Raw genomic sequence first — 13,428 nt, forward strand, 5'->3', positions numbered from 1 at the left:
TGTATAAAAAAATGAAGCTACAATCTCTCTTCTCGTGTGGAAACGATAAAGACAGTAAACTAGATGTGCAGACACATCTTACTGGTGGCTGAGGGACCACATTTTGACTAAGAAGTAACATTAAAACAACAACATAATTCAACATACACAAAGATATTATTGCTTTTTCAACAATATTATGCAGGATATTGTTTCTTCTTGAACATATGCACATGCAGTTGAGAGTAACAGATGCACAGAACTCAACTAAAAGCAGGAAAAACATGTATTATATGAAAGTTCTTTTTGTTTTATCACAAATCAATAACAAAATTATTTTTATCAAGAGAAACCAGCATTTGAAATAGATCTAATACACATGTCTACAATAAAAAAGTGAATTTGTCTTTCTGGCATTTAGCACCATAGCCTTAATATTAATCAATTATATGTTTCTCTCACACACTTTACAATTACCACAAAAACAGTAGAAAAGCATGATTGAACATTAAAAAATAATATTAGTTGTACTGCATCGTGGTACCTTACATTATGCTTCTACTAAATAAAACAAATAAGTCTTTCACAAAAATATTCTATCAACCTCTACCTCTTCACTTTGCATCAGTGAATTGCATCGTATGATTTATTCACAAAATTAGAGACACTAGTAGCTCTTGGGACCTATCTGTCAGAGAGCGTGTTCTCTGCAATAATGTTACCTGGTTTGAAGGTATGCCTCTTACTGGTAGCAATTTTCACAAAGTTCAGTAGTGCTTGTGCTCCTTCAGCAAGAGTTTGCTCATCTTCGGTATCAGTTGTTTTAATCTTCAACCGTTTCCTAGACAAACCATTTAGAGGATGATCTGCTGCACAGTCACGTCTCTTTCCTTTCACTATCTCTCTGGTGGGTTCCTGGCTACTTTCACTGCTGCTCTCGGAACTCTCGTCTTCCACGTCACTGCCATCCGAAGTGTCAACCCTGAGAGTAGCTGTTCGGTCTTCACCACAAGAAGATACTGCAAGAGAGGCACTGTAGTTGTGGTCTTCACTGGGACTGTTAGTAACTACTGGAGTTTCATTATGACCATACTTGCCACTTGTCACATTTCTGCACACAAAGAAATTTAGGATTATGAAATCAGTATTGCAAAGTGCACTTTTAAGGTTTCTCTTTTATTCAAATTATGGGGTAATAATTATTATACAACCGAAATTCAAGTCTCATTGATGGTTGTAAACAAATGACAACAAGGAACACAATAATATTTCTGCTAAGTTACAGATGCAAAAGGTAGAGCAAACAAAAATTATGATGTTTCTTTTGAAGAAGGAAACATAACCAAGAAAATGATGTATTATGACTAAGGTTAAGACCAAACTTTCAAATCTTAAGTCAAGATAAACTTTTCTTGTTTCAAAAAAATATATATAAACTGACTAGTTGGCACACAAATTAAAGCAAATGTTAGAGACTGTGAAAACTCACAAAGAAAGTTAGCAAACTTAAAAGAAAGGATACAAGGATGTCTGAAGCAGAATTTAACTCTGTAGTTCTTAAAACAGAAACTCCCGAGTACTTCAACAAAAGTCAGACACATATCATAGCTTTAACAATTTCAACAAGGACTAAAACAAACAAAAAATTAAACATCATAGCAAAAATAATCTAGGAACCATATTTAATAGCAAGTGAAGAATAGAAAGATGTCTATTGATAAATAATAATCACAATAAAAAAGTGAAAGAAAAGAAACTATAAAAATTAGAGAATGAAATATCCCCCGATATCCCCCCGACTAAAGTTTAGAAAGTGTTTAACCTCTTAAATATAATGTAGATATACTCTGAGAAAAAAGTTTGATCTTAAAATCAAAGCATTCTTTATTATACATTCATAATACTGTCCATGTGTGCTCTAAAACCAAGACAAGGTTTATGAAAAGGTATCACAGTATACATTTAAGATACTGTAATAGTTCACTCTGAAATAAAGGCAACTTTTATTAACCTTTTTGTGATGGGCCAAAGGTCAAAGGCCATGTCATCTCATTTGTTGACTTTTATTGAACTACTATTTTATGAATTTTTGTCAATAAGTTTAGTATCAAATTGTAGATTATAATTCAAACTTTAATGTTATATGTAAGTTAATTTATTACTTTAAAAGAACACACCTATATACAGATTTTAGTCAGTCACATAATATGTTGAATGCAGCACTGATTAAAATTACAAGTTTGTGATGTCAAAACCATACGTCTATAGTTTAATATGAATTAGGAACTGAAATTATCAATGTTAACAAGCTAGAATATAAAATAAGAATCTCATATCTTTTTATTTTGCTGAGATATGGTTTATGTACTGAATCAAACATGGTGGCCATTTTCACCTCTTTTCATTTTTGGAAATGATCCCTTAAATACACTTATTTCAATATATGACATGTGAATAACCACTCAACAGCTTAGAATGTCCCACTAGTGGTTCTCTCAGCCATTTTAATTTGTGAAAAGACTACCACGTTCTTTTGAATCAAGATTTCATGAAGGTAGGTTGTGTCTTTAGTCTGCTTGAAGTTTTATATACTATTAAATCTAAATACATCCTAGTTACTAAGCTTAATAAATTATAGTATAATTCTATGGTATCAGTAGAGTTATTTTTGGTTGTTCAACTGTATATATAAAATTTTAAAAGGCCGAGCAAACTGAGAAAATATTTTATGTAGAGGAGCGAACAACGTTGTGACCTTCTTCATTGAACCTGACGATGACCAAAGAAAGTCAAAACGTTGTTCGGTCCTCTCACGTAAAATATTTTTTCTCAACCCAAACGAGCCGTTTTTACATTTATATTTTTCTCTACAAGTGGGTGTTCTCGACATCACTTATTGTTTGCTTTACTTCTTGATTTATTGTTCTGTATTTTAAAAAATATAAGTTTCATAACTTATTTCTGAATATTAATAATCTATATACATATATATATAACGTATAATAACTGAAATGTGACCATATATCACAAAATACCAGTAAATGTAAAACATGATCAAGACAAAGTCACTTTGAAAAGATTAAAGGTCAGTCTTGTATTATTGGATACAATAACAAGTGCACATGTGCTGCATCATACTTACTTCTGTACTGTTAGCCAGGCATGACTGGAAGATCAATATAATTAAAGTAATAAATATATAATGATATAAGGTTTAATCTATTTACAGTAAACATTTATATTTTTGTGTTCTAATCTGTAGTAATTCTAGAACATAAAATGCATAATTTATATGAAGTTCTTAATCTTTTATGATGATTGCAATATCGGTCAAATTGACCCTCTATAGTTAGGGTAGAAAAAATACGATAAAATATAAAGTCTTACTGAAAACAAATATTTGATTGAAATGAGTTAGGAAGTTTTAGAGATAACAAACACAACATTTGATACTTTTGAGACAAAGGATTATTTTTTAACACAACATGAAATAGCTTTACACTCAGAGTAGTAAGAAAAAAGACTCTATAATTTCACAAACAAATCTTTAGTAAACATACTAAAAAATATGATTCTTTGTGTGAAATATGCTTGTAATGTTCACTAAAATTCTAACAAATTTAGTAAAGATACATGTTGTATGAAAAGTGATAGTATAAATATTTAATGTGCACAAATGTGTATATCAAGTCTGTTACAAAATGGTTAAAAGATATTGCAGAACAGATTTAAGATGCTGTACATGTACATCTCGCTACACATGTAAAGGGCGTACAGCGTATCTCTCTGAATATGTAAAGAGTGTACAGTTTATCTATATATATGTAAAGAGTGTACAGTTTATCTCTCTGAATATGTAAAGAGTGTACAGATTATCTATATATATGTAAAGAGTGTAGAGTTTATCTATATATATGTAAAGAGTGTACAGTTTATCTATATATATGTAAAGAGTGTAGAGTTTATCTATATATATGTAAAGAGTGTACAGTTTATCTCTATATATGTAAAGAGTGTACAGTTTATCTATGTATATGTAAAGAGTGTACAGTTTATCTCTATATATGTAAAGAGTGTACAGTTTATCTCCATATATGTAAAGAGTGTACAGTTTATCTATATATATGTAAAGAGTGTACAGTTTATCTATATATATGTAAAGAGTGTACAGTTTATCTATATATATGTAAAGAGTGTACAGTTTATCTATATATATGTAAAGAGTGTACAGTTTATCTATATATATGTAAAGAGTGTACAGTTTATCTATGTATATGTAAAGAGTGTACAGTTTATCTCTATATATGTAAAGAGTGTACAGTTTATCTCTATATATGTAAAGAGTGTACAGTTTATCTATATATATGTAAAGAGTGTACAGTTTATCTATATATATGTAAAGAGTGTACAGTTTATCTATATATATGTAAAGAGTGTACAGTTTATCTCTATATATATATAAAGAGTGTACAGTTTATCTATATATATGTAAAGAGTGTACAGTTTATCTATACATATGTAAAGAGTGTACAGTTTATCTATATATATATGTAAAGAGTGTACAGTTTATCTATACATATGTAAAGAGTGTACAGTTTATCTCTCTATATATATATAAAGAGTGTACAGTTTATCTATATATGTAAAGAGTGTACAGTTTATCTATACACATGTAAAGGGCGTACAGCGTATCTCTCTGAATATGTAAAGAGTGTACAGTTTATCTATATATATGTAAAGAGTGTACAGTTTATCTATATATATGTAAAGAGTGTACAGTTTATCTATATATATGTAAAGAGTGTACAGTTTATCTCTATATATGTAAAGAGTGTACAGTTTATCTATGTATATGTAAAGAGTGTACAGTTTATCTATGTATATGTAAAGAGTGTACAGTTTATCTCTATATATGTAAAGAGTGTACAGTTTATCTCTATATATGTAAAGAGTGTACAGTTTATCTCTATATATGTAAAGAGTGTACAGTTTATCTATATATATGTAAAGAGTGTACAGTTTATCTATATATATGTAAAGAGTGTACAGTTTATCTATATATATGTAAAGAGTGTACAGTTTATCTATATATATGTAAAGAGTGTACAGTTTATCTATATATATGTAAAGAGTGTACAGTTTATCTATATATATGTAAAGAGTGTACAGTTTATCTATATATATGTAAAGAGTGTACAGTTTATCTATATATATGTAAAGAGTGTACAGTTTATCTATATATATGTAAAGAGTGTACAGTTTATCTATATATATGTAAAGAGTGTACAGTTTATCTATATATATATGTAAAGAGTGTACAGTTTATCTATATACATATGTAAAGAGTGTACAGTTTATCTCTATATATATATAAAGAGTGTACAGTTTATCTATATATGTAAAGAGTGTACAGTTTATCTATATACATGTAAAGGTACAGTACAGTTTATCTCTCTGAATATGTAAAGAGTGTACAGTTTATCTATATATATGTAAAGAGTGTACAGTTTATCTATATATATGTAAAGAGTGTACAGTTTATCTATATATATGTAAAGAGTGTACAGTTTATCTCTATATATGTAAAGAGTGTACAGTTTATCTATGTATATGTAAAGAGTGTACAGTTTATCTATGTATATGTAAAGAGTGTACAGTTTATCTCTATATATGTAAAGAGTGTACAGTTTATCTCTATATATGTAAAGAGTGTACAGTTTATCTATATATATGTAAAGAGTGTACAGTTTATCTATATATATGTAAAGAGTGTACAGTTTATCTATACATATGTAAAGAGTGTACAGTTTATCTCTATATATATATAAAGAGTGTACAGTTTATCTATATATGTAAAGAGTGTACAGTTTATCTATACACATGTAAAGGGCGTACAGCGTATCTCTCTGAATATGTAAAGAGTGTACAGTTTATCTATATATATGTAAAGAGTGTACAGTTTATCTATATATATGTAAAGAGTGTACAGTTTATCTATATATATGTAAAGAGTGTACAGTTTATCTCTATATATGTAAAGAGTGTACAGTTTATCTATGTATATGTAAAGAGTGTACAGTTTATCTCTATATATGTAAAGAGTGTACAGTTTATCTATATATATGTAAAGAGTGTACAGTTTATCTATACATATGTAAAGAGTGTACAGTTTATCTATATATATGTAAAGAGTGTACAGTTTATCTATATATATGTAAAGAGTGTACAGTTTATCTATATATGTAAAGAGTGTACAGTTTATCTCTATATATGTAAAGAGTGTACAGTTTATCTATATATATGTAAAGAGTGTACAGTTTATCTCTATATATATATAAAGAGTGTACAGTTTATCTATATATATGTAAAGAGTGTACAGTTTATCTATACATATGTAAAGAGTGTACAGTTTATCTATATATATGTGAAGAGTGTACAGTTTATCTATATATATGTAAAGAGTGTACAGTTTATCTATATATATGTAAAGAGTGTACAGTTTATCTACATATATGTAAAGAGTGTACAGTTTATCTCTATATATATATATAAAGAGTGTACAGTTTATCTATATATATGTAAAGAGTACAGTTTATCTATACATATGTAAAGAGTGTACAGTTTATCTATACATATGTAAAGAGTGTACAGTTTATCTCTCTATATATATAAAGAGTGTACAGTTTATCTATATATGTAAAGAGTGTACAGTTTATCTATACATATGTAAAGAGTGTACAGTTTATCTCTCTATATATATAAAGAGTGTACAGTTTATCTATATATATGTAAAGAGTGTACAGTTTATCTATATATATGTAAAGAGTGTACAGTTTATCTATACATATGTAAAGAGTGTACAGTTTATCTCTCTATATATATAAAGAGTGTACAGTTTATCTATATATATGTAAAGAGTGTACAGTTTATCTATACATATGTAAAGAGTGTACAGTTTATCTCTCTATATATATAAAGAGTGTACAGTTTATCTATATATATGTAAAGAGTGTACAGTTTATCTATATATATGTAAAGAGTGTACAGTTTATCTATATATATGTAAAGAGTGTACAGTTTATCCATATATATGTAAAGAGTGTACAGTTTATCTCTATATTTGTAAAAAATGTTAACTAATGTTACAAATGTTTTCATTGATTTTAATAAATTCATGATAAATGTAATATTGAGATTTCCAAATAATTAATCATTAAATAAAAAATAAATTCCAAAACTTTCAAGTATTTCTTTCTTAATTATTGAGTACATCTCAGTGTTTCAGACATTACATGTTGTCCATATTTCCAAATCTTAAAATTATTTATCAAAACATAACTCTGGTTAGACTAAGATGATGAAATTATAATTAAATTAGTACACACATAGATTAACAAAGATAGCTCTCTAAATCAGTTGGTACTGTGAAGGTCTCTAAATCAGTTTGTACTGTTAAGGTCATAGAAGCACACATATTAAACAGGCTGACCTTAACCTGAAGTGTCGCCTTCTTTGTTTTCTCCCACTTGAAGAAATTGTGTTTTCCGACTCTTCACAATATTCTGAAAATAATATACCACCACATTAAACCTAGAAACATGGGTGTGTGAGTATATGACTGGTTACTTTAAAGTAATTAATTCTATAAAACAAAGAGAAATGTTTGTTCTCACTGTTAACAATTTTGACATAATCATTGCACATTTCAACTGATAAGCCACAAAGAAATATATAATAAATAATAATATAAATATATATTAGTTGTAAGTCAAATAATATATTTTGCAATATTCAGTACATTAAATAACTGAAATTTGTTTCATTGGATTTTGCGTAAAGCTACTCATCGAATATCTGTCCATGTTGTCCCTAAATTTGAAGTAACCCAATAGAAGAAAGTCAACTAGTCTGTACCACCCACTGCTGACTTTTAGGATATTCTAATCAAATAATAGGAATGACGGTCATTCTTATATTAATGCGACTACTGCCACAAAGTGCAGATTGTCTTGTGTTTTCATGTAACATATCCACAGGCTGAGTGTATAGGATAGCTGTCAGCATAGACTGTATACATATACAAGATTCTATGTTGATTTGAATGTTACTTTACAGTTACATTTGTTCAAAATCATGTTAATACAACTGTTTTGTATTTCAGGATTGATATTTGTACGGAGTTTATCCATCTGAACTTAATAAAATAGGAGCACGAGGTCTACTTGGAGAGTAAGGACACAGAAAGACATCAGGACTGTAACAAATTTACTGTATACATTTATTTTAATACCCACGTTTGTTTCAGTTTGATGCAAGTGGCATACATCGTTATATGTGTATTGTGTATCTTCCGCCTGTTATCTAAATTTGTAGAAGGTTCTTGAGCGTAAGAATCAACAAGGTGATTGCCAGTATTGTTGCCAACTGAACTTCGTAGAACCTCTCCTGAAAGTTTATAACTCAGTGTGCCATGAGATGGCAAATAATATTGCTGGTCAGCTACAATCAGTATACTACAAACTTTGGAAGCTACAATTGCAATGAACATTTATTAATAAGAAAGTTTCAGAATTCAACCAGGAATGTTTATAGATTCAAACATTATAAACTATCCTACTTCAGTAAATTAACTTTAGGTATTAATACTTCTTCGAGGATATAAAATATCTTCATCAGTAAAAAGTCATCTTGTAAGAGGTGTAAGGCCAGCCAAGAAAAGACAGCTAGCTGGTTTGAGCGAGGTGTAATAATATCAATTCAGAATTAATTTGCTTGTCTTGGACCATCGATAAAATATCCAGTTCTAGGCCTGACAGAAGACTCAGTATTGTTTATAAGTTTGTAAAACTCTTGTTTATAAACCAATATTTGTAATATTTTTTGTAATAACCGTTATTAAATATTGTATTGATGCTTGTATATTAAAATATATTTCTATTAAGAAAGAAAATTGTGTGTATTATTCTTCTAGACAAATATCATAAATATGATACGTATTAACATTCAATTAACTTCTAAATTAAAATTAAAATTTTTAGCTATTTGAAATTGTAATACATAACATAATAAATCATAGATACAGCCAAGATAAATTATAATATATAACACTATTAATTACCTCAAAATTTCTGGACAACAAAGACAACAGCAAGACTTACTGTTCATGTTTGGAACACAAAGTCCATTCTTACAACAGCAAGACTTACTGTTCATGTCTGGAACACAAGGCCCATTCTTACAACAGCAAGACTTACTGCTCATGTCTGGAACACAAGGCCCGTTCTTACAACACCAAGACTTACTGTTCATGTCTGGAACACAAGGCCCATTCTTACAACAGCAAGACTTACTGCTCATGTCTGGAACACAAGGCCCGTTCTTACAACAGCAGGACTTACTGTTCATGTCTGAAACACAAGGCCCGTTCTTACAACAGCAAGACTTACTGTTCATGTCTGGAACACAAGGCCCGTTCTTACAACACCAAGACTTACTGTTCATGTCTGGAACACAAGGCCCATTCTTACAACACCAAGACTTACTGTTCATGTCTGGAACACAAGGCCCATTCTTACAACAGCAAGACTTACTGTTCATGTCTGAAACACAAGGCCCGTTCTTACAACAGCAAGACTTACTGTTCATGTCTGGAACACAAGGCCCGTTCTTACAACACCAAGACTTACTGTTCATGTCTGGAGCACAAGGCCCATTCTTACAACAGCAAGACTTACTGTTCATGTCTGGAGCACAAGGCCCATTCTTACAACAGCAAGACTTACTGTTCATGTCTGGAACACAAGGCCCGTTCTTACAACACCAAGACTTACTGTTCATGTCTGGAACACAAGGCCCATTCTTACAACAGCAAGACTTACTGTTCATGTCTGGAACACAAGGCCCGTTCTTCAATGCCAACATTGTAGCAGCAGCATCTACCTCAGGATCTAGTGTTAAAACATTAAACATAAATAAATACAGTTTTACTTTTTCTCATCCCACGATACGTTATACTCTTACATGCAAAGATTACACAAAAAAACAAACTATTTTTATGAATGAATAAATTAATTCACCAAGTGTTCAGTACAGAGAACCATTTTCACATTAAAAGTCTTTATTTTTATTATATTTAAATCAGAGTATAATAAAGGATTTTGTGTCATTAATGAAAACCAGCTATATAGTTCCACAACCTAAAATGTAATTAATATGCTAGTATCTTACACGTTGATCACCCAGTCAACACGCTGTTAAAACCAGTTTCATAACTTACAATGTAATTAATGTACATTAAATTATATTGAGTATCATAGGAACAACTACAAACCTTTAATTATAACAACTATGATTGGAACAACTACAAACCTTTATTTATAACAACTATGACTGGAACAACTACAAACCTTTAATTATAACAACTATGATTGGAACAACTACAAACCTTTATTTATAACAACTATGACTGGAACAACTACAAACCTTTAATTATAACAACTATGACTGGAACAACTACAAACCTTTAATTATAACAGCTATGATTGGAACAACTACAAACCTTTTACGGTGGAAACATTTAACCTTTTGGACAAATAAGGAAAGAGCTCTGTAATGGAGAAACAAAAGTTAAGACACTTTTACCGAAATATCAAAAAATCTGATTGAACACAACCAAATTACCAGAACAAAAACTGGTTAACACTTTATGTCACCACCTGGTTCTTTGGAACCAAGACTGTAATCATACTGTCAAACAGATTTTTGTTTTATTTAATATAAGTAATTTAACTAACTTTCCTGTTGTTCATTTAACTTCTGTCACTTATGCAATTTTTAACCATACTTTTGTTTTTAATTATTTGTTAGTTTCAAAGAACTTTCAACTGCTTTATTTGACCTTTTTGTTAAGTGGAAAGTTCTTTTAATTTCAGTTTAACAGAAAAATCAAGTCTTTAAAACTATACAAAACATTATAGAAAGCTTAAATAGTCTTACAAAAAGAAACCATAAACTTACATTCTTATGGTTTTAGTAATAACTGAAAATAACTGGTTTCCTTAGTGTTATAACAGGCTAAATTTAGAATAATCCAATCTGAGAATTTAAGGTACATGTCAAATCTTTGGTATTGCCTTCTACTGTTAACCATTAAACTTTAATTCCTAAATCTGCTGATAGTGCTACTAAACAGCAAGTTACTTTATGACTATTTTGTTTCCTCAAAAAAACTGACCTGTAACTCCAAAAATTATCACTAGACATTCATTTGTTAACAATCTAAAAGCCCCATCAAGTCAGCCCCAAATTTCTCTATTTAAAAACTGCAAACTATTAATTACAGAAATCTCCAGCCCAATTCTCATGTCAATGTCATCTTCGAAGAAGAAATGGAGGTGAAATTCAAACAGAAGAAACAGTCTAGCATTGAACACAGAAAGAACTATGTAACAATGGTTGGGTGGTTGGTTGATTTAGTGTTTTATAGCACAAAACAGCTAGGCTATCTGCACCAAACGTCTAGTACAAACTTAAAGTAAATTTATTAAAATTCATGAAAGGAAATTAAGATAAAACAAAACAGTTTAAAAAAACATAAACAGCATAAAACCAATGTTTACATCTAGTTTACAACATAAAGAGAAAAACTACAGAAATACAAGTTGTAAAGGACTTTCTGTAACATAACTGTAATTATCATAACTCACCAGGAAGACTAATAGATAAGTACACAAACCACCATCAGTCATCTCATTTTCAGAAAGTGAAGTAATAAAAGTTTTAAAAGACTTGTACCAAAATTCTAATAATAACTCACAAGGATGACTAAAGGGTAGTTCAAACAGCAGCATTAGTCATCTGAAGTTGGCCTTTCCAGTCCTGGTTTTAAGTTATTTAATGTTACGGCCATTTTCTAATTTCAAATCAAACTAGATGGACTGTGATTCTTAAAAGAGAATCACATTAAAAAAAGATCTAATGTATAAATTCAAAAACATTAAATACCATTAAAAAGATTAATAACCTTCAAAAAACCTAAAAACATTTCCAAGGTGGACAGTGTCACCATCACCAATAACACTGTCTAACATTATGGACAAACCTTTGGACAGGAACATGTTTAAAATGGTGCCATCATTGGGAGTCATAACAACAGCCAGAAAGTAAAATCTGGCTTATTGTGACCTGAGTATTACACACACAGTACATTGGTGCATCAGTTCCAGATAAAAGAAAAAGATGAGTTAAAAAACTGTGACCAATGTATAGTCTAATTAGGACAATTCCTCTTTCCAATCCTTACGGAAGCAATACGGCCAAAGTCCAATACAGGGTTTTATTTAGAAAAGCTTGTTGTCACGTTGCTCATTCCAAGTCAACTGCCAACTGGCAAGGACCTGAGCCTCGAATACAGGACCATAAGTCCATGTATGGAACAGGCACAGCTGTGTTATGTGCCAGAGCAGATAGACTTAGCTGCGATGTCAGTGAGCTCGTTCCTGTGAATACCAATGTAGCCCGGTATCCAGAAAAACTGGACAAAAGTAGATGATAAAGAGAAATGGGCCAGTCAGTTTTGAATATCAGCGAGAACAATGTGAGAACTAACGTTGAAGCAATTCCAGGGCCAGTAGAGAACTAAGCGAGTCAGTATAAATAGTGTAATTTGAGTACTGCTTAGCTTCTATGTGATCCATGGCAAGAGAAATGGCATACAGTTCAGCAGTGAACACAGAAGCTACACAGGGGATTCTAAAGCAACCACGAACCACAACAAACCATGGCAAAGCCATGATTTTGAACCATCTGTATAAATAGAAATGGAAGGATGGTTCCAAAGATGTTCAGCAAATAGCAGACAGTATTTCCAATTGGGAGTGTCTGTTTTTCTCAGATGAGTTAAAGATAGGTCACATTTGGGGACTATAATAAACCATGGTGGGATGGGCTGACCAGTAGATACAGCAATTTTATCCAAAAACAGACCCAATCCATACAACTGCTCCAAAAGGAGCAATGGCAGACCGTCTATTCTGGAAAAGAATGGCCCACCAAGCAAGGAAAACACAACCCCAGGTAGGATGCTTTGGTAAGGAGCGAAGTTTTGAAGCACATAATAAAGACAGTTGCAAACAGTAAAGGTGGAAATAAGGTTCAAGAGACTATATGTATAAACTCTGAACTGGGGAAGTGTGGAAAGCCCCAGTGCAGAGTCAAAGTCCTTCATGATGAATGGGGTATAACATCTTTAAAGGCCAAGGTCCTGGCAGAGCCATGGACCAGTGATCCATAGTGATTCTTCCTGAACCTTGTAATGAAATTCAGATGTTAGACCAGTGATCCATAGTGATTCTTCCTGAACCTTCTAATGAAATTCAGATGTTAGACCAGTGATCCATAGTGATTCTTCCTGAACCTTCTAATGAAATTCAGATGTTAGACCAGTGATCC

General features: G+C 30.9%; 1 protein-coding gene across 4 annotated transcripts in view; it reads right to left on the bottom strand.

Annotated features, from left to right (window-relative positions):
- Positions 1–338: 338 nt before the first annotated feature.
- The window catches only part of LOC143251875 (forkhead box protein N3-like), a 100,676-nt gene continuing 87,586 nt past the window's right edge, over positions 339–13,428 (bottom strand). For all 4 annotated transcript variants that reach the window (XM_076503184.1, XM_076503186.1, XM_076503187.1 and 1 more), the window contains 4 exons: positions 10,538–10,585; positions 9,858–9,926; positions 7,469–7,541; positions 339–1,090 (listed from right to left, as the gene is read on the bottom strand). In XM_076503184.1, the coding sequence (XP_076359299.1) occupies positions 664–1,090; positions 7,469–7,541; positions 9,858–9,926; positions 10,538–10,585 (617 nt within the window). In that variant the 3' untranslated portion in view covers positions 339–663. The remainder of the gene's footprint in view (positions 1,091–7,468; positions 7,542–9,857; positions 9,927–10,537; positions 10,586–13,428) is intronic.

This window comes from Tachypleus tridentatus, chromosome 6, assembly GCF_004210375.1.
Source record: "Tachypleus tridentatus isolate NWPU-2018 chromosome 6, ASM421037v1, whole genome shotgun sequence".
NCBI lineage: Eukaryota > Metazoa > Arthropoda > Merostomata > Xiphosura > Limulidae > Tachypleus > Tachypleus tridentatus.